At 39.3% G+C, this 21,662-nt stretch overlaps 1 protein-coding gene across 50 annotated transcripts in view; it reads left to right on the forward strand.

The window, feature by feature from the left end:
• DAB1 (DAB adaptor protein 1) overlaps positions 1-21,662 on the forward strand; it is a 1,247,092-nt gene that overhangs the window by 1,097,871 nt on the left and 127,559 nt on the right. For all 50 annotated transcript variants that reach the window (XM_065521819.2, XM_065521824.2, XM_074005785.1 and 47 more), the window contains one exon: positions 8,408-8,506. In XM_065521819.2, the coding sequence (XP_065377891.1) occupies positions 8,408-8,506 (99 nt within the window). The remainder of the gene's footprint in view (positions 1-8,407; positions 8,507-21,662) is intronic.

Below are 21,662 nucleotides of genomic sequence, written 5' to 3' on the forward strand. Positions count from 1 at the left end.
CAATTTTTGAGTGTATCACATTTTATTCCATTTTATTTTCATTTTGCAACTCCTGAAAAAATAAAATTACAAAATTATCACATTTTTTATCCCCCACATTTTATGAATTTTGCCACCTTTTTATTTTTGAATAAATAATATGTATTTTTGCCGTATGGTAAGAGATGTTAAGATAAAAGTTGATTTTATTCATTCTTATCATCTCTACTAATGTACCCCAAACACTTTAAAATAATATCCTTAAAGTAAAATGTAATTATATTTTGGGATTTGGAGATATCATGAAGAGATTTCTGATTTTAAATGTTATAAAGAAGCCTTTTCTCTGAGGAATCGAAGAAAGAAATTAGAATTTTTTTTTTTTCTTTTTTTTTTTGAGAAAGAATCTCGCTCTGTCACCTAGGCTGGAGTGCAGTGGTGCAATCTCAGCTCACTGCAACCTCCGCCCCCCGGGTTCAAGCGATTCTCCTGCCTCAGCCTCCTGAGTAGCTGGGATTACAGGCGTACACTACTAGGCCTGGCTAATTTTTGTGTTTTTAGTAGAGATGGGATTTCACCGTGTTGGTCAGGCTGGTCTCGAACTCCTGACCTCGTGATCCATCTACCTCGGCCTCCCAAAGTGCTGGGATTACAGACGTGAGCCACTGCGCCCAGCCAGAAATTAAAAATTTTTTAAATATACAAAATAAATTATTAAATTTTATTAAACAGCCTTAAGAGTATACAAAAATAACAGTTTTCTCAGATTCTGATGTCCATATATTGTTTCTTTTAAAAAAGTTATAAAACATTGAAAAAATAAATGATTTAGCAAGAAGTCTACAAATATCATATGTATTTCAAACATATATAATTTATTTTTCTGATTACAGAGTTCACTTATGTGCATTATGAAATATTTTGAAAATACAGAAAAATATAAGGAAGAAAACTGAAATAATCCACAATCCCACAAAGCCAATCAGTGTCAACATTTTTGTGTATAATTTGCAAGTTCTTTTTGTGGTTTTTCATATATAATATATGAATTATACACATATATGTAATAAAATTGGAATTATAATTTATACAGTTTCCTGTCCTAGGACTCTTTCTCCTTCATCTAATAATATATATGAGCATATATACACATATATATCTTCAAATAGCCCATGAAGATATAACTTTGTCAATGAAATATTTTCAAATGTAAAAGGAAGAAAAGAAAAAAAAGCTTGTTAGGTGTGTAAAAGTATTAAAACCTGTAAAATGCATAAATGTAAAATGTGATAAAATCTGCATCACCTTTACTTTCATAGATGCTGAGTAAATCACAGTTATTATTTTTGTTTATGCTGTACAAATTTTTTAGTAGGTTAGCATACATATCAGATGCTAAGTTTCCCTATAGTGTGGCTCTAAGAATCATGAGTTTTTAAACTCTTAATTTTCTACACTGGATATTCATTTACATATCTTCTTTTTATTTGTTAAGCTGTTATATAAACAAACTTTATTTTAATAGTTATGTATTTACTATAAAGTATACTAGAAAAAGGCATAAAAGACATCAAAACAATGATTTTGCCATCACCTTGGAATAAGTTAATGCATCTTTTTTTTTTCAATAATTAAGCAATTTTATACAATTTTACGGTCGTCCGATGATGAGTTTTCTTCTCCCAGGTTCAGAGCTGAGTGATTAATAGACAAGAGTTGGACAGGAAGAATTCCAAACTCCATCTTTCTGCCTGATAAATCCTGGCCTGGAGGATGTGACTTAGATACACAGTCACAGTGAGCATCCTTGAATGAGATGAGCTATTCCACTTGGTTTGCAGGGGTGTTGGACAACTGCAGATCCCCCTGTTCTCCCACCCCCTGCCCTTGCCCAGAGTAGGACCCGTGACTCGTGCATAAGATCAGATGAGAATGCAATCTGTCTATCCTCAGCAAATTACAAAGAGAGCCCCAGAAGAGATTGATTTTTGTATGTTTAGCCGCTGCTTCAAACTCTCCAATCAGATAGAGCCACACCTTCCATCCCAAGGGTCCCCTAGTCAAAGATGAGGATAAGGGCCAAGATCTTGATTATTGCTGAAGTCCCTCCTCAGTGAATATGAAGTCTGGCAAATGGAGATTTACTCTAACAAATCTTAATTAAAAGGCATGAAGAAAATGCAGAGATCTTGTTCTCATCCAGAGCCACAAGTCTGCTGAGGAGGAGAAAGGATCTCATGCTCCCAGCATCTGGGAGATGACCATTCACCAGGTTCAGTCACAGAGCACATCATTGGCCAGCCGCCTTCTTGGAAACCTGAGGCCTAAGTGGGTGTGAGTCAGGAGTTGGCCTCTGCTCCCTGAACATTCTCACTCAGGATTAACATTGGCCTAAGCTAGCTGGACTAGGCCTAGCAATGGCTGCCAACCGTGTGTGTGTGTGTGTGTGTGTGTCCTGCCGTGAAGTGCTCCATCTGTCACCTCTCATAACCATGAGGTCCCCAAAGCCCTGAGAGTTTGTCCTACTATACCATACTCCTGTCAGCTGTGCTGAACTTTTTGAGGGGTCCTTGATTTCCAGACAATTGTGTTTCATTATTTGCAGGTTGCTGAGAAGAATGTTGACATTTCAGCTCCCAGTGGTTTTTCTTTAGGAAACACAGAAACATAAATGATCAATTCTCTATTTGGCCATCTGCCCAGGAAAGTCAGAGAGATGTACAAAATGCCTCTTACCCTTGCAAAAAGGCCCACTTACTCACGTTAGGCCATATGAGAAATAAAAATTCTGTTGCCTTTGCTAGACTCTCTGAAGCTGGTGCATGTTCTTGCATTAGAGAGTTTTCTCTTGGATTGTAGGGGATTGAGAGGGGATTCATATAATGAACATGAGTGACCCATTGCCTGTCTACCAACAGAGCATCATGATCATCATCATCATTATCATTTGTTGACATCGTAATATTTTAATTTACAATCCACAAAGTGTTTTCACATATATTATATCTTTTGATTATATGAGATACGTATTAGCTTCCCTGTTTTGTGAAGAAGAAATCTGAGGGTCAGAGAAGTTAAAGTATTTGCCTCACAGCCTTCATTTAATCTATGATAAAATGAATTCTAACCCAGATACCAAGAGAGCCTGTGTTTGACAAGACACAGTTTTGCCCTTAATTGTATTCTGTTTTGTATTTGCATTTAATTTATTGTAGTTCCCAAACTAGGTCTTAAGCTCCTACCAGTAAGCTACTACCCAGTAGTCACATCACACATCATTGACTTCTAAACTAGTCAGCTTTCAGAAACAAAATGGTGGCAATTAAAGTTAAGGAAAAGGATGAGGTCTCCAAAAACAATGCCTAGAGAGCTAGGTGCAGAACATTAGGTATGTCAGTCAGAGTCCTGAAAGAACCAAAATCTACCCCGGAAAGATCAGATGACGGTACTTTAATGAAGGAGCAACTTCCAATGGGTGGGTAGATTTAAGGTAGCAAATGAGGGGTGGTGAGGTACTCAGAATCTAGCAACAGTGGGAAGCTATTGCCACTCCTAGGAAGATATATATTTACTGGAGCACAGGAAGAGCAGAATTGATAAGAAAGTCTGCCTTTCTCACCACACAAAATACAGCTACTACCAGAGATGCAAATGAAGGATGATAAGGGAATGGGGAGCAATGCCCTGACCTCTCTCTCCTTCCACCCGCTGATCTCCTGCCTGTGCCTTGCATTGGTGGAACACAACTGGAGCCATGGAGAAGGAAGCTCAGGAGATCAGAGGATGCAGTTCTAGTCTGTAGGAATCAGTCTCTGGGCAAAAACGGGACAGAGAAAGATACTTGTACTCCCCTTTTTAACTGGGAAAAAAATGAAACTTAGAATGAATTTTTTCCCTTTGGTTCATATACCTGGTAACTACCTAGAACTGAGAATGGGGAATGGACACTAGGCTTATTACATGGGGCTTTCTGGAATAGCATTCTAAGGTTTTCAGAATTCATGCCTGAAGCCTGCTGCATTTACACATATGCTTTACATGTTCCCTGGAGAGCACAGTCATAACGTTGGGTGCATGTACCGTGCTGTGTGAATGTTCTCAGAGCCCTGTCATGTACATCATACATCTGATTCTCACAGCAACGCCTGGGCTGGACAGGGCAGCCTGTGACTCTTGCTTGTCATGCCTGCCCTTTTCTCTATATGTAACTTCCTCCATTGAGATGCTGCCTACTTATGACTCCCTTGAGGATGCCTGTGTCAATCATTTCACACAGTGCCTAGCACGTGGTATTGCTTAATCATATCATATTAGCTCTCGAAAGAATAACTGTTATTTACTGAGCCCTCCCTGCACACTGTGCCAAGTGCAGTAGATGCATAGTTTGCTTAAGTGTCCCCACACTCTTACGAGGTGAGAAATGTGAACATTATTCTCATTTTTGGGTTCCTCTTCACCATTAAGTTTGGAAGCTGTTGGTTCTACCTAGCTATTTTCATAAACTTTTGGACATATCTGTAGCATGCATCATTGCATGGTCATTTTTTAAAAACCTGTTTCTCAAAAAGGGGCTCTTAGAGAAGAGAGGATTGTAGTAGAAGGATTCCTACCTTGAGAATCAGAAAGATCGCTGTTTGACTTTCAGTTCTATGACTTATTAGTCTCTTTAGGTTCTAGGAGGTCATTTGATCCCCTGGCCTTATGTTGCCTCATCTGTAAAATGAGGGAGGTAATTCTTACTTCCCAGGATTGTGATATTGACTAAATTATATGATAGGTAAAAGAACCTCTAGCATAGGCATCCAAGAAAATGTTTGACTCTCTGGTTTCCAGATTTCCAGTGGTGACTTACTAGGTCAAGAGGCTAATATCAGGCACAGAGTCCATAACAGGACCTATATCCACATCTTTTGACTCCCTAACCAGAGCTGTCTCCTGAGCTTCTGTTAGTTCTGAGCAGTGGCCATGAATAGTCTTGTGGGGAGATGAGCCCGTCAGTGTCCTGAAGGTGCTGTCTTGCAGCAGGCCCACTCTAGACTGAGTGCAGTTTTTCAGAGCTTGACCCAGAGTCCTGTCTCACAAGAAAAACATGCTTGCTAAGATGGGACTTTTCTTTCCCCAAAGATAGCACCTTATGGATTGTCCTTCTCTTTTTCATTTGTCATGTAAAGTCACCATCAGCAGCCCCAAGTGGAAATGCTCCTGGAACATGTATGTTGGCTTTTTCCATCCTTCTTTACCTACAGCCGTGTTCTACCAGGGGAATTCTTTGGTAGCTACTTGATACCAACAAGCAAAGGGGGCCTTAGTATCTAATCAGTACTACTATGTGCCAGGAATTATTGCTTTTTGATATTCCAGGAAATCTGTGAGCTAGGAGCTGTTAGGACTGTTTTGGAGATAGAGACATTGAAACTTCACTTCCTGACCAAAGATGTAGCCCTTTCCCCAACCTGTCCTGTGCTCTTCTCACCTAAAGGAAGAAGGAATAAAGCCAGAAGGAGACAGTCTCCTCCCCTTTGACAGTCCTTCCAGTACTTTCCTTTAGGAGGTACATCTTAGTCTATTTGTGCTGCTCTAACAAAATGCCTGAGACTGGGTAATTTATAAAAAACAAATTTATTTTCTCACAGTTCTGATGCTGGGAAGTCTATGATAAAGGGGCCAGCAGGTTGGGCGTCCAGTGAGGACCCTGATCTCTCTGTTCCCAAGATGGTGCCTGTTACTGCATCCTCCAAAGGGGATGCATGCTGTATCCTCAAAACAGAAGGGCAGAAAGGGGAATGAACCCATTCTCTGAAGCCTTTTTATAAGAACCCTAATCCCCTCTATGAGTGTTCTACCCTTACCACTTAATCATCTCCCAGTACTATCACACTGGCAATTAAGATTCAACACATGCATTTGAGGGAACACATTCAGCCCCCAGCAAGGGGCTAATTGTTTTTCTGATTTGTATGTATCCTGGATATCTGAGATTGAAGGTTGGGGTGTGAAGGGATAGTAACATGTATTATTTTAGTCCAAATCCATCCGAGAACACAGATTTAAAAGGCAAGTGAGGGAAAGTCACTTTCCTTCTCTTTGAGTTCCTGCTTTACACTAGGCTGCATTCTCAGCCCTAGGCACAAACCAAATAAAGAAAGTTCCATGCGCTGTTGAGCTTTTGTTCTATTAGGCAAAGGCAGACAATCAACGAATGAATTTGTGAAATGTCAGATGGTGGTAACTTCCAGGAGGAAAGTGAAGCAGGGAAAACAAAGGAGATGCAATCTGGCATAAAGGGTATGCTCTGTTGGCTAAGAGGGTCAGAGAAGGTGGCATTAAACAGAAATTAGGAGTTACCCCTGGGATTCCAAAGACGTACTTTGGCCATTTCTGCATGTTCCTTAAAAGCATCCCACAGTAAATTCATGGGAAAACAAGGAGCACATTGAGCAATCTAGAAACCACTGAATGTGGGGAGGGATTGAAGAGACAGAGAACTCTGCTTTGTATGTGAGTTAAGGGTTACTCTAACCTTTTTAGAGAGCAGTTGCTGGAGGAGCAGTCTTATGTCAATATGGAGCAGCTCTGAAGAGCTGAAAGAGGAAGATTGGAAGGGGGTTGTAGGGAGAGAGACTTAAACTACCTAGAAATAAGACACATGTAAAGGATAATCACTGGTCCCAGCACCAAGTGTTAGGAGAGCTGAGTTGTAGTCTCAGCTCTTTGACCAATTCCCTGTGCCATCTCAGGATGGTCTACTACCTTTCAATTCATCATTTTTCTCATCTGTCTTTTGAGAAACTTGGATCTATTAGTTTTAAGGTTTTCTGTGCTGCTATACATTCTGCATGTCTGTGAGTCTGCAAGACGTGCTTGAGAATGAATGGGTGATGTATGAAAGAGGGAATTTCCTCCTAGTAGGTGTCTATAAACAGGAACTGGAACACAAACTGTAATGGACATTCGTGTATTTTCTAGAAGAAATTCATTTTTATTACATTTCTTCAGTATACCAGGCATTGTGCTAGGTACTTTACGTAAATGTTTATTTAATTCTGTCAACCATGCAAAAAAATGATGTATTTACACTTAAGAAAGTAAAGCTAACAGGTTAATTTGTCCAAGATTATACAGAATCAGGAGTATGACTTAGATATTCTTATTCCACAGAATGTTTCCAATACCCAAGGTGAAGATAATCAAACATCCTCAAAAGAATGTGCCTTCCTCATACCTCTGGTCATATCTACTGCTCTCTAACACCAACCATTCCCCAAAACTGATGCTGAGAATAGCACATAGTAGTTTTATCTCCTGGAAATATGAAATCAATATTATTTTAGACCTTTCTTCTTCTAAAAACCCAGAACCATAACTGCTGAGAGTTGGGCTTAATCTTGCCATCTTTAGAGGCTGGCAGTAAGCTGGAAGCCTCAAGGCCCCTAATACATGGTCAGCAACAGCCCCTGAGAGTGTAGATCCCTTGAAAGGTCTTTATCCCCTGAGTTGTACCCTAGTATGGAGCCCATGCTTTCCTGCAACTGGCCAACACAGAATCTAATTTGAAAAGCAAGTGTCTTTATTTTTAACTTGAATCATATCAACTTTGAGTGACTCTGGATAGCACATATTCACTTAGCAATTATTTGCTAAGCACCTCCTGCCCTCCGGGGACTGTCCTAAGCACGAGAGATAAAGCGGTGAACAAAGTAACACCCCAACATTTTGTGAAGCTTACCTTCTTACTGATTCATAGACATATCTTTGGCTTATAAAACGTTTGAGACAGTAAGGAAACAGGTTTTTTTTGTTTTTTATTTTTTTGTTTTTTTTGATGAATGGAATGTGAGAATGAGAGGAACAAGGGTAATGGTAAACATAAAATGTCTTTGGATAAAAATTGCAATCAATAGGCATTTAACTATGGTGATCACATTTTTCCAGCAAAATGGACAGTCTAGCATTTGTTTTTATTTTCTTTCTATTATCTAAAATTGATTCATATGAAAACTTTTTCCAGAATTATAAAAAATAAAATTATATGTAGGAATATACTTAGTGACTCACCTTTATTTAAAAGGTTAAAACCATATCTAATATAAAACCCACAAAAGACATTAATATGAAAACCATATTGTGTCTGTCTTGGGACCCCCAATTCTGAGCTGAGCATCTAGACACCATTCTATAAAGTTCGATTAGTTAAGTGAGTGAACATTCAAACATTTCTCTATAAAATGTGTTAGAAGCACTAGGACGAGCATGACCCTAAAACACCAAGAAGATGTGAGCGCATTGAGTAGAGAAATGTGGAAGTGCGAAAGAAAAGCAGTGTGTATGATTGGTGGCATTGGTTGATGGTATCTGACGTGCCTTTGGGACCAGAGAGAATTTTCAAATGAAAACACTAAAGTAAAAACCATGTTCTTCCTGTCAACAGGGCGTTGTTGCTGGCGCTCGTTCCAAAGGAGAACACAAACAGAAAATCTTTTTAACCATCTCCTTTGGAGGAATCAAAATCTTTGATGAGAAGACAGGGGTAAGTAAAGCAATCACATGGCTTTGTGAAATTGAATCCATTGACACATGTGCCCTTAAAAGCCTCTACTCTCTGGGAAGAAATCTAAAACAAGCATACAAACACATAAAGCAACTGACAAACTTGATCAACTCTGATCATCCATCAAAGCAGGTCTGTATGCTGACTTGGCCACTGTGTGACTGCACTGTGTTTCTTATAGTGTAATGGTGATAAAAGTGTCCCACTATCCTGGTAATCTGATGGGAGATTGATGAGCTTTGAAGATCAATGTGTAATGTGACAGTTTAAGTTAAATTTCTTTGTGTGTTGGCAACTTTAATGACATGCGTCCTAGAGGGAGATACGTGTACATCTTTTGACTCGGTCAAAGCATCCAGACTCTCTTGAGTTTAACCTGGAGCATCTTGCAATTGCTGTAATCAAAAAGAATAAATGGAGTTCTCAATCTTAAAAAAAGAAATCTATCACTGCACGACCAGGAAATTTAAGGGCTGATATATTTGTTGAACCCACCAAAGAAGTGGTTTGTGTTTTCATCAACCTTACAGCTGCAATTAACTCCCAGATTCATCCCCAGAGCTCTCCTGACACTGTCAGTCCTGTTCATTGGTGGTAAGAGGAAAATAGAAAAACCTTCTATGATCCGTTTTCCAAGAGAACAAGAGTCAAATAGATGTCTTTTTCCTTATATTTATTCAGTGTTTTACAGCTTATAAAACACCTCCATGTATATCACCTACCATGAACTTCACAAAGGTAATTTATCAAGCACTTCATAAATAATACTTAACCATCTCAGTTACATGACCTTGGTCATTTTGCATTATTATTTTCTCTTCCTTGTTCTGACTAGTGTGAAGATAACATAAGGGTAGTAAGATGATAGTTTAAATGTAAAAATGGATTTTCTTCAGGAAAAAAAGCTATAGAAAAATTACTCCTGAATAACTAATAATAGAATGGATATCTGTACACCCCTGATCATAACAGCATTACTTTCAGTAGCCAAAAGGTAGAAGTGACCCATGCCTGTAGATGGATGAATACAAAATGTTGTATATACAGACAGTGAAATTCTATGGAGCTCTCAAATGAAAGAAAATTCTCACATGTGCTACAATGTGTATGAGCCTTGAAGACATTATGCTGAGTGAATTAAGCCAGACACGAAAGACAAATATGGTATGATATCATTTATATGGATTACTTAACATAGTCACAGTCATAAAGACAGAAAGTAGAATGGTGATTGCCAGAGACCAGGGAAAAGAAAAAAATGAAGTGTTATTATTTAGTAGGCATGAGGTTTCAATGTGGGAAGATGGAATCTTTTGGAGATGAATGTGGTGATGGTTGCACAGAAACGTGAATGTATTTAATGCCCCTTAACTGCACGCTGAAAAATAGTTAAAATGGTACTTTGTATGTTATGTATTTTACCACAATAAAAAATAACTAGGTGCAACTCTCATGATGGAGTACCTCCTATATACTAGACGCGTGTTAGTTTACATACATTATTCAGTTTCATTCTCGCAACATTCCTATGAGGTGATACTAATAGCTACTTTATCAAGTATATATTATGTGCCAGGCATTGTGGCAAGCCCTTTATAAGTACCAGGTCATTTAATCCTCACAACAACCCTAGGAGGTAGATGGTACTATTATTCTCATTTTATAGTTGAAGATAGCAAGGACGGAAAAGTTTACATAACTTGCTGGCTGTGAGGGATGACAGAGGCAGGATTAGAACCTAGGCAGTCTGGCTCCTGAGTCCTTTTGTTTAACAACGATGCCTATTATCTCTCAAGATAAATCTTTTCTAAGTTCACCCACGTTTTGTATTCTTTTTCTTTTTTAATTAGTTCAGGGGCACACGTGCAGGTTTGTTCTATTGGTAAACTCATGTCACAGGGTTTGTTGTACAGATTATTCTCTCAGCTAGGTACTAAGCCTAGTACCCAATAGTTATTTTTTCTCTTCCTCTCTCTCCTTCAACCCTCCACTCTCAACTAGGCTCCAATGTCTATTGTTCCCGCCTATGTGCCCATGAGTTCTCATCATTTTGCTCCTGTTTATAAGTGAGAACATGTGGTATTTGGCTTTCTGTTCCTGTATTAGTTTGTTAGGGATAATGGCCTCCAACTCCATCTACATTCCCACAAAAGATGTGGTCTCATTCCTTTTTATGACTGCATAGTACTCCATGGTGTATATGTACAACATTTTCTTTGGTCAGTCAGGTGCAGCCATAAGAGGAGACATTGGAGAGCCTCTGGAAACAAACAAACAAACAAACAGTTTGTTATACTCACAGGTCCTAGAGACTGGAGCACAGCACACCACACAGAGCCACATGGGAAAGACACCAGGGTGGTCAGGAGGCAAAAGACAAGGAGCAGAAGGGGGAGACCTAAGGCCACTCCTTTATCGGGATTGGCAATCCAAGGCAAGGCAGGTCACAGCAAGTGATTGGCTAGTTCGAATCGTTTTGTCTGGCTCTAAGCTGTAGGGGTGATCCCCCTCTGCCCCAAGATAGTGGAGGCAGAGGAATATTGCTTTCTGGGGTGTATGAACCAGGCAGAGGAGGGATGACTCTGGATTGGTTAGTTTGCATATCAAAGACATGCTCCTGGCTGGGTCCTTTATTATGTCTAAGAATTGAGAAACAGTCTCTCCCCAGTCAGAAAGATTTCTTAAGATGTCAAAACATCATATACAGACAATTTAAAAATATTTACAATACAACCCAGCATGTAGGAAGCAGAACTGGGATTTCACCTCAAGTCAACCTGAATAAAAAATCAATGCAATTTTCCTCTATATTATAGAAGGTGGGCCTATCTGGGGACGCCTTGGTAGAAGGGAGTTTAGGATGAAGGCACAAGCATTGGTAGTAAAAGGGCTTGAATTTGACAGGATTGCAAGCCTAATATAAGCTTTATCTGCCTTCATAAAAATATAGCTTCACAACCCTGGGGAGGTGGGTTCTCTGTTCTGTAAAGACCATAGTTTGGAGACCCGTGCTCAGTTCTGAACTCCACATTTTAAATTGGATATAGACAAATGGAAACATATTCTTATGAGGAGGATCCAGGCAACTGGGGACCTGGAAACTACGCTGAACCAAGACTTCTTGACACAGATGTGGCTCATATAATCTTTGGGAACACAGAATATGGTGAACTCTGGGCTTCTAGTCCTCCAGCATTCTTTATGGGAGCTTAGTAATGTGGATCAAGCCCAATTGAGAGATACTTTCACAATGATTTATATGCCCCAATATGTGATATCATCTCTAGTCTCTTCCATTACCATGACACTTGGTTTGTGTAATCAAAGGGACAAGGACAGAGGTAAAGGGTATCTGGTGTTTTATCTTGTCCGAGGGTCGTGTTTTGGGCTTTGCTGTTTTATCACGGACCCCATCATCAAATAGGCTGTGCCCAGATCATTGAAGTCCTAATTACCTTGATTTTAACTAATTAGGGTAGTTTATGTTGTTTACTTTTATCTGCATCCTTACTCAAATGTGGCTAAACTGTCCCCAAAGAAAGATACCACCAAACCTTGTAGCACTATTTTTGATTCTTTAGCTGGACACAAAGAGAACAACAGTAAAATCATATCCGCCCAAAGCTGTTTAGCTTTGTAGAGGACATGTTAGATCCCTAGTGGAGAATTAGGGAGGAAGTAGAGTTGAATGTTTTCTGTCTCACTTAGTCTACCCCAGTTTTGTTAGATTAACATTAGACTTCTGTAGCATCTGGCAATCTTAGCTTGTTAATATGCCTTAACAAAGGTCCTAAAAAATGGTTAAAAGGACTGAATATGTTTCAATCTGAAGTAAAGATGATAAGGGTCAGGGTACCCCATATTAATAGTTTTTCTTTTTTTGTTTTGTTTTTTGTTGTTGTTGGTTTGTTTGTTTTTGTTTTGTTTTGTTTTTGTTTGTTTTTGAGATGGAGTCTCACTTTGTCACCCAGGCCGGAGTGCAGTGGTGCGATCTTGGTTCACTGCAACCTCCGCCTCTCAGGTTCAAGTAATTCTCATACCTCAGCCTCCCAAGTAGCTGGGTGTACAGGTGTGCGCTAGCACACCCTGCTAATTTATCTTGTATTTTAGTAAAGACAGGGTTTCACCATGTTGGCCAGGCTGGTCTTGAACTTCTGACCTCAGGTGATCCACCCCCCCCCTTGGCCTCCCAAAAGTGTTCAGATTACAGGTGTGAGCCACCGTGCCTAACATTAACAGTCTTTATATGAATTGTCAAGTAGGAAGAGGAGCTGACTTGCTCTGTGTGACCTCAAGGAATGGAACCAGGACTAATTGATAGAAGTTTTAGGAGGTGGTTTCTGTTTATCAGTAAGAAGGCTTTTCTATCAGTCAGCAGTTAAATGGACTGCCTTTTGTGTGAGAGAGTTCACCGTCGCTGGGGGTATTCAAGCACCAACCATCTGATGAAATATTGTTGAAGAAAGTCAAGTAGAAGATAAGGTGCTGAACAAAGTCACATCTAAGTTGAATCCAGAGACTAATTTTAAGATTATGTTTTCTCTCACAGTCATATCTATTGATGCTTTTTATTTGAAAAACCTCCATTGGAGATTATGAGCAGAACAGTTTACTAAACCTTAGTCATTGCCCAGCAGGGGGCTGACTCAATGTGCAGCATGGGTTGTAAATGAAGGGTTTTTTTTTCCATATCAAAGAAATGGAAAACTGGGTCTTTATCATTTGGAATGACAGTCTTAGTTGTTTATCTCATCTGCAGTTTTTTTGCTCGAGCTTGACTGCACTTTTTTTTAAAACCAAGAAAAGAAACATTTGCGGAACGTGACAATAGCTAAAATCCAAAAGCTGTCAAAAATGTTTTGATCCCAATTAAAGAGACCCTTTGCAGCAATTTACACCCTGTCTTGAATTTCAAAGAACTCCTGATCCTAATCCTTATGTGAGTAAATTTTGTTTTATTATTAGCTTGTTACAGGGAATAAATCAATAGTGAAAGCTGTTCATACATTTAGATACCTAGATATTGCTAATATATCATGATGTTACTAGGTCTGTAGACCAGACGGATGGATGACAAGGAAGGAGTTATGTCATCTTCATTTTGCAGATAAGGACAGTGAGATTCTGTGAGTGTCCCTGACCTGGCTGTTGACTCAGAAGAGACTTTTCAACTCCAAGACTTTCTAGTGAACCTCACTGACTCTCTTCTCTCTCCAGTCACCATTTCAATCCATATAATTATTATGACTTTATATCATAAAAAATGATACACACTGCAGGCCCCTACAAGTAAGTCTGTTTCTTAGGATGAAGGGCAGTGGCCTGCATCAACTTTTCAAGATGTTGCAACATCCTTGTTGCCACAGACACATGTGAATTTTGCTTATTCATTTGAATGAGCCAACACTTACTTAGAGCTATTAGACGCAACAATCTAAGTATGCTACGGCAATTCTATGAAGTAGACGCTATTATTATCACCATTTTGCAAATGGGAAAGCCAGGGTCCATATAATTTAACTCACACAGCTAACAAATGGCAGAGCTTGGTAGCTTGGTCCAGAATCTCTGATACTAGTGAGGTGTTACTAATAATAGCATACCAAATTTTATAAATGATTTTATAAAATCATTTTATGCTTTGATCTATATTAGAGCAGATTCCCTATTATCTCTGTCTTATTGTCACTGTTACTCACTTTCATTCTTTCCTGAGCTTTCCTGAGTGAAGACAAAAGGGGTGGAGTTACAACTGGGACTGCTTCATCCGTAGTTTGTCTTGGATAGATAGAATGTTGACAGTATAACCCATATATGATTAGGCAGTACAGGTTGAGTATCCCTTATCTGAAATGCTTGGGACCAGAAGTGTTTCAAATTTTAGAGTTTTTCAGATGTTGGAATATTTGTATTATATATACTTAACAGTTGAGCATCCTAAATCCAAAAATCCAAAATCTGAAATGCTCCAGTGAGCATTTCCTTTGAGCATCATGTCAGGTCTCAAAAAGTTTTGGACTTGGGAGAATTTTAGGTTTCAAATTTTTGGATATGGGATACTCAACTTGTAACATATTAGATGCCTACTCTATGCCATGTGCAGCCCTGTTTCCTGAGGATTTGAAGATGAATTGGTCACTGTCCTTGCCCCTGAGATGCGCATAGTTCATTAGTGAACCCAGACTCACAAAGAGAACTAACAGCTGCCAAGATCCTGGGCTACTCCCACCTCCTACCTGCTATGCCTTAGTTATTTTGTGCACATTTGCTGATTCTTAATCACGATGTTATTTCATTTTTTATGTAGTAAGTATTACCGGGCACCAGCTATGTGTGAGTCATTGTGTGATACAGATACAAGTGTGAACAGAGTTGTCCGTGTTCATAGACTGGGGTTTAACTTTGCCAAGAATGTTCCTGAAAAAATTTCACTGACTTGGCAGTGGAGGAATGAGTTGGAGAGGACCAGAATAATTAAGTAAGGGAAGAGAAAACAGTATTTCTAAAGGCACAGATATATGGAAGAGAAAGATATATACGTGCATTCACTCAGGAAATAATTATTGGGTACCTGCATAAATACAGAGATAAATAAGGCCTCATCTTTGTGTTCATCACTATTGTCTATCTAGCTAGCACAATGACTCACACATAGCTGGTGCCCGGTAATACTTACTACACAAAAACTAAAATGACTTCATGATTAAGAATCAGCAAATGTACACAAAATGACTAAAACATAACAGGTAGGAGATGAGAGTGGCCCAGGATTCAATATTGTCCCTCAAAATAGATAGGTAATTGTGTTTTAAATACAGTAACTGCACTTAAATTTCAGGGCTGATTTAATAATTTATTCCTCAGTGAAAACCAGATGTCACCTTATTTGTGCCTCATCAAAAACAAGTCTGTTCTCCTTTCAGTTCAAACTGGATGTTTTGAGCAAGGTTTGGAGAGAGCAAATGAGGTTGAGAAAGGGAAATGTCCCAGGGAAGAAGTTAGGAAAAAGCTAAGGAGGCTGTAGAGCATCACACTGGGACCTGGTGGTCTCTAGGACCCAGAAGTATCTGGGATGTCGCTGTCATCCTGGACAGTGAGCAGTGCACAGGACTCTCACAAGACTGGGGATAAGGGCTAGCCTGTAAACATGACAGTGTGGTTTAGAGCAGGCTTTCATGGATCTGTCTCATTTGACATCCAACAGTTCTTGGAATTTTTTATTATCCCCCTTTTATAGAAGGATCAACTGAGGTACAGGTAGGTTAAATGACTTCATGAAGTTCCACCCTGGTCATTTGACCCCCAGGCTCCACTCTGGTCACCCGAAAGAAATTGAATTCAAATTAGAACTCTATAATACCCAAGCTTATTTTCTTTCTTTTGTTTCAGAGATTCTCAACTTGATGGTTCTGTGTCTCTAAGGAGTGGTTAGGAAATGTATGTAGGCAGTTTGGTAGTCACAACTTTTTGCAGAGGGGTTGGTAATGCAGAAATTTAATTGTTAAAAGCCAAGGCTGCTAAATAATCTGCAATATTCAGGGCAGACACATACAGCAAAAGATATTTTCCTATGCTATATGACTTTCTAATGTCTTTCTAGACATTCATGTAGATGAAAAACGTGTTGGTAATTATGTGAATTTAAAAAGCTAACTCTATTTAGCACATAAACAAAGTATTTTTACCCATATACATAATACTGAATTTTCCAGAAATGCAACTAGACTAAGGGAAAGATGAAATTATTTCTAGTTAACCAAAACTTTGTATCTTTTTACTAATATCTCTCCAATCTCCCCACCCAACCCTCCCTCTGATAACCACCATTCAACTCTCTGCTTTTATGAATTCAGTGTATAAATGAGATCACGTAATATTTGTCTTTCTGTTCCTGGCTTATTTCACTTAATATAATGTCCCCCAGGCTCATCCATGTTCTCCAAATGACAGGATTTTCTTTTTTGTGGCTTGATAGTATTTCATTGCATATATATACCACATTTTCTTTATGTATTTGTTCACTGATACCACACTTGATTCCATTTCTTGTCTATTATGAATAATGCTACAGTGAACATGGGAGTGCAGGTATCTCTTCAATACACTGATTTCATTTCTTTGGATATGTACGCAGTAGTAGGATTTCTGGGTCATACGGTAGTGTAAAGTAATTTTTCTTAATGTGTGTGTGTCTCTGTTTACTCATCCATAAGATGGAGATAATAAATGTACCTATGTCTTAGGGTTGGTGAAAGATTAATTTAGTCTTCTAAGACTTAGAATAGTGCAGAGTAAAGTAAAAAGCCCAAGGTGTTAAATAATATTACATTATTGGCTATATTGTCCTATCTCCTGTACAGTCTTTCTATGTCCTCTAAGCAGAATTAAGGAAGCCTTTTATGATGTCCCTACTTCATTTTCTGCTTACTGTATCCTAGCACATGATCATCTGTGTCATAATGAGTTGACTCACACTCCCATCAGACTACAAGCTCCACACAAGGTACCCTGGCTCATTTATTGTTGTATCGGCAAGGCCTGGCATAGGAGACCCTGGCATATGACAGAGATGCTAACTGGTCATTGAAGGTAAAAGGGAAGACATTCAGGGATCGATAGAATGAAAGAGAGAGAAGGGAGGAACAAGGAAACAATGACTATGTCAGCTTACAATGAAATGCTAATCGTCTGGCCCTGATATTGGAGCCCAAGATGCTATGTACCAAAGATGCTAGTTTTGCCATGTAGACAGTAAAATATCCATGATTCAGAATTATCCAGTCATAGGATGTCAGGGATGGAAGCTCCCTTAGGCATGAACTAACCCACGCATTTGCGAATGAAGAGATCTGAAACCCAAAGAGAAGTGAGCCATGAGATCTCCCTATAAATTATTTGTAAAAGCCTATACTTGAACATTGCTCTGGACAGATTTGAGTCATTTTCTGATGCTCACAAAACAGGAAGCAGGGAGTGTCCTCTTCTTTTTCCTATTTTTTAAATTTTGCCTTTCTTTTCTCTACAATCTCTCCTCTCTAGACCACCCCATACTCTTTGCGTATTACATTCAATGTTCAGGGCTTCCACTGGCCCATGGCTGCCCTAGATCTATTTTAATGTCAAATAGATAGAACCTCTAAAGGGAAAAATTGGGTCTCTGTGTGGTTAGTGTTTTGTTGGATGATATCGGATTTTAATTTATCACAACAAAAAAAATCAATTCGTAGCTCAAAATCAACATATTTTTAGAAATTGGCACTGTCAGGAAGCTGCCTTCATGAGATAATTTATAGGACCAAGTCTGTAATTCATGACAGAGAAAAGGGATGTTCACAACACCCTGGGAAGTGAGACCATGAATGTTTTCAAGCAGATTTGGTCAACTCCGAAATGTTCTTAATGATTCCTTTTATCAGTCTTGGTCTTTAAAAAGCTATGGTGGTACTATTTTCTAAGCTAGTTGCTTTTACATGCTTGGCCTCATTTCACTGAATCCTCTAAGTGCTCAACTAAGAAGCCACTACTCCCATTAGACAGATGAGAAACTGAGACCCGAGGGGTTAAGCAACTTACACAAAAACAAATATCCAGCACACTGTGGAGCTGGAAACTGATCCCAGTATTATATGGTGCTAAGGCCCATGTTCTTTCCAGCTCCAGGCGTCGCGTCTCACCTCTTCATGGGCATAGTTAGGGCCTCTTGCAAGCAAATGATCATTCATCTGCTCACCAGGGGAGAAGTCAGACTGCACTTAGAGTTGTCAGCATGCAGACAGGCCCTGTGACTGAAGATTTACAGTGACTATTTGGGCCTCTGAAGAGATGGGGGAGGCACTAGTTTCAAAGATTCAGAGCCTAAAATTGCTGGGTGACCTTGGGGATGGCTCATCTGCTTGCGGGCCCCTGTTTCCCCGTCTGAAAACCAAGGGTCATATGACATACTTTTTCTTAAAGGGACAGATGGTAAATACTTTAGGCTGCGAGGGTTATACAGAGTTTAAATAGTGCAACTATTTAATTTTGTCGCTGTGGCATCAAAGTCACTGCACACGATATGTAAGCAAATGACTGTGGCTACATTCTAATAAAACTTTATTTGTAAAAATAAAGTCATCTGCTGACTCTGTTCTGGTTGATTATTAAGGATTCTTCTAATTTTCTCATTCTGATCCCATGATGGGCCCATGAGCCCTTTGGCATTAGGGGATGAAGACTAGGTGAAAAGCTGTGGTTTTTTATTTCTGGATCCTTTGTTCACTGCTCTTTTGTGGCTGATTTTGGGATGAGTCATGAGTGTAGAGTGTTTTGCGTGAACTTTCAAGATAAATATTCATCTCTAAAGAACTGTATTATTTATTTATTTTTATTTTTGATTTTTCACTTTTTTTTTTGAGACTCTCACTCTTGTCTCCCAGGCTGGAGTGCCATGGCATGATCTCTGCTCGCTGCAACCTCCACCTCCCGGGTTCAAGCGATTTTCATGCCTCAGCCTCCCGTGTAGCTGGGATTACAGGCGCGTCCCACCACGCTGGCTAATTTTTGTATTTTTACCAAAGACAGGGTTTTGCCATGTTGGCCAGTCTGGTCTCGAACTCCTGACCTCAGGTGATCCACCCGCCTTGGCCTCCCAAAGTGCTGGGATTACAGGCGTGAACTACCACGCCCAGAGAGTATTATTTATTGCTACCGTTTGTTGAGTACTGATTGCCAGGCATGGTGCTAAGTACTTCACATAAATTTTTGTCATTGAATTATTACAATACAACTGTTAATTACATGTTATTATCCCCATTTTACAGATGAGGTGACTACGACTCAGGAAGGTTAGGTCACTGGAACAAAACTACTCTTAAATTTTCATCTATTTACTCAAAAGCTACTTATTGAGTACCTACTGTGTGCCAGGAAGTGTTCTCCAGGATTTGGCTACATTGGTGAACAAAATGAAGGTCCCCACTTGGTGGAGTTTACATTCTAAGGTGGAGAGACAGAGAGAAAAAATAGACGTACATAAATAATATAATCTGTTAGAAAATAATCAGTGTTACAGAAAAGGAAAAAAGCGAGGCAAGGTCAGGGCATTTTTCCACTGTACTTTCTTTGTCCTCATGAAAGGGCCTGTGACATGTGCGCTTTGTAAATCACAAATATTAACGTGCTCTGGGAGCGTCCTGTACCTTTGAGGGTCAACTGAGTAATAGAGAAAGACGCTTCTGAAAATTCTCATCCAAATTCCAGAGGCTGTTACACTTGATAAATCAGAGCTGTCCACTTGGGCGTCTCTGCTTTTATTTAGATGGCTGATTGCTTTATATGGGGTCTACTGCTTATTGTTTTTCTATCTCCCTCATTTGTTTTAAATTTTAATTTAAAATTCATTTTCCATGACTGTGCCGTGGTTATTTAATAGGTGCTTCTATTTTTATGAAGACACTCCTTAAGGGAGCTGTTTGTATCAAAATGATGATACTGTAATTAGGGACAGCACTGACATGAGGATTCTTTGTGCACCTCTCAAGTGCTTTGCAGAGATGGCCAGAGGTGGAGAAGCAATCATAGTTCTGGTTACAGCAAAGGAATGTGGTGTCATAGAAAGCAAGGGACTGGGTCAAAGTGAGAAGAGACTAGTGAAATTCATCTTTTAGTGGGGAGAGTTGTGTCTGAGGAAATGCAAGCTTGAACCTGGGGACAGGGTGATGGAGAGGGGCGCAGGGGCTGGGTGACCAGGATGGAGCCTGGGGCTGGGTGACCAGTGTTGTGGACAAAGGGCTAGATTTGCCATTAGCAGGCTTGAATTTGAAGAGTTACTTAGTTAGATGTATGCATATTGAACTGCAATGAGGAAAACGACAATGAAAACAATAGTAATGATAATGATTACGCTTACTATTTTGCCAGATCTTGCTGCAAGAGCTTGACATACCTGTCATTTCATACTTGATGAATCACTCAACCTCTTAGTAGCTCAATGTTCTCCTTTGGACTATGAGAGCATTAATTAGCTAGCCATAACAATTTTGGAAAATAGAGGTATTATCTCTTTTTTTATAGAATATGATGCCAACGTTCAGAGAGGTGCAGGGGCTTACCAAGATGTCTCAGCCAGTGAGGGGTGCCCTGTCTGCTACATTGTTTCATATCGCCCGTGTGCCTGCCAAAACAAAGAAATGGGTATGAGTGTATCCATTCTGTTCCAGATGTTACCTACAACAGAACGCTTCAGTGATTTACTGGCTTCCATTCTGTACTGAAGTTACTAACTATACATACTTAATTTTCGATTCTGGAATTAATAGTGAGGTGAATTTAACACCTTCACATTTTTAGATCCTATACTCAGTCACTACTTTTTTTCTTGGAATTTTCACTGTTTTTCTTTAAAATAAGAATAACCATGCCAAGCTGGTAAAGTCTCTGCATGCTCTTCTATTTGCGATATGAAAGATGGAGAGAATTTTAACAAAGAGAAACAAAAATGCTAGACTATACGTGACTTGAGGGCAGGGTCCATGATTTAGTCATCCTTGTATTTCCTACCTCCTGGCACATGATCAGCTCCCAGTAGGTATTTGTGGAATTGCACTGAATTTTTCATTGTAAAAGTCAAGAAGCCTTTGGTTCACCTCTTTGTCTAGCTATGCCTATAAACCTTTGATTGCTGTGGGTGGCATCTGAACTCTGTAAACTACCATCTCCCTGAGACAGAAAATGGCATCTCCACCACCTCTTCGGGTGGGCTGCAGTGGCACAACCCACTTTATTCCAGCCATGTCTGTCCTTCTCAGGGTTCCTTCAATTTGTACATGAGTAGAAGGTTGCATAAAATATATTAAAGCTTGCATATAATGTGTTAAATCTCAACCTTTGGTCTTATTAGTGACCTTAATGCATAAGTAACACATTTTTCCCTCATTTTTCTTTCTGTTTACCCATCCATCTATCTTGATTTCTTCCTTTCCCTCATCCTTTTCTCCTACTTTCATGTACCTGTAGTATATACTTGCCTTTTTTATTGCCATATGCATTTTTTCAAAGAGATTGTATAATACCTACTACATATAAGATATACAGTATAACCTGCTATAGAAGAAATATAATATCTTATGCAGATTGACAGGAAAGGAAAGTAGGTACT

The sequence above is a fragment of the Macaca fascicularis genome, chromosome 1, assembly GCF_037993035.2.
Source record: "Macaca fascicularis isolate 582-1 chromosome 1, T2T-MFA8v1.1".
Lineage (NCBI taxonomy): Eukaryota > Metazoa > Chordata > Mammalia > Primates > Cercopithecidae > Macaca > Macaca fascicularis.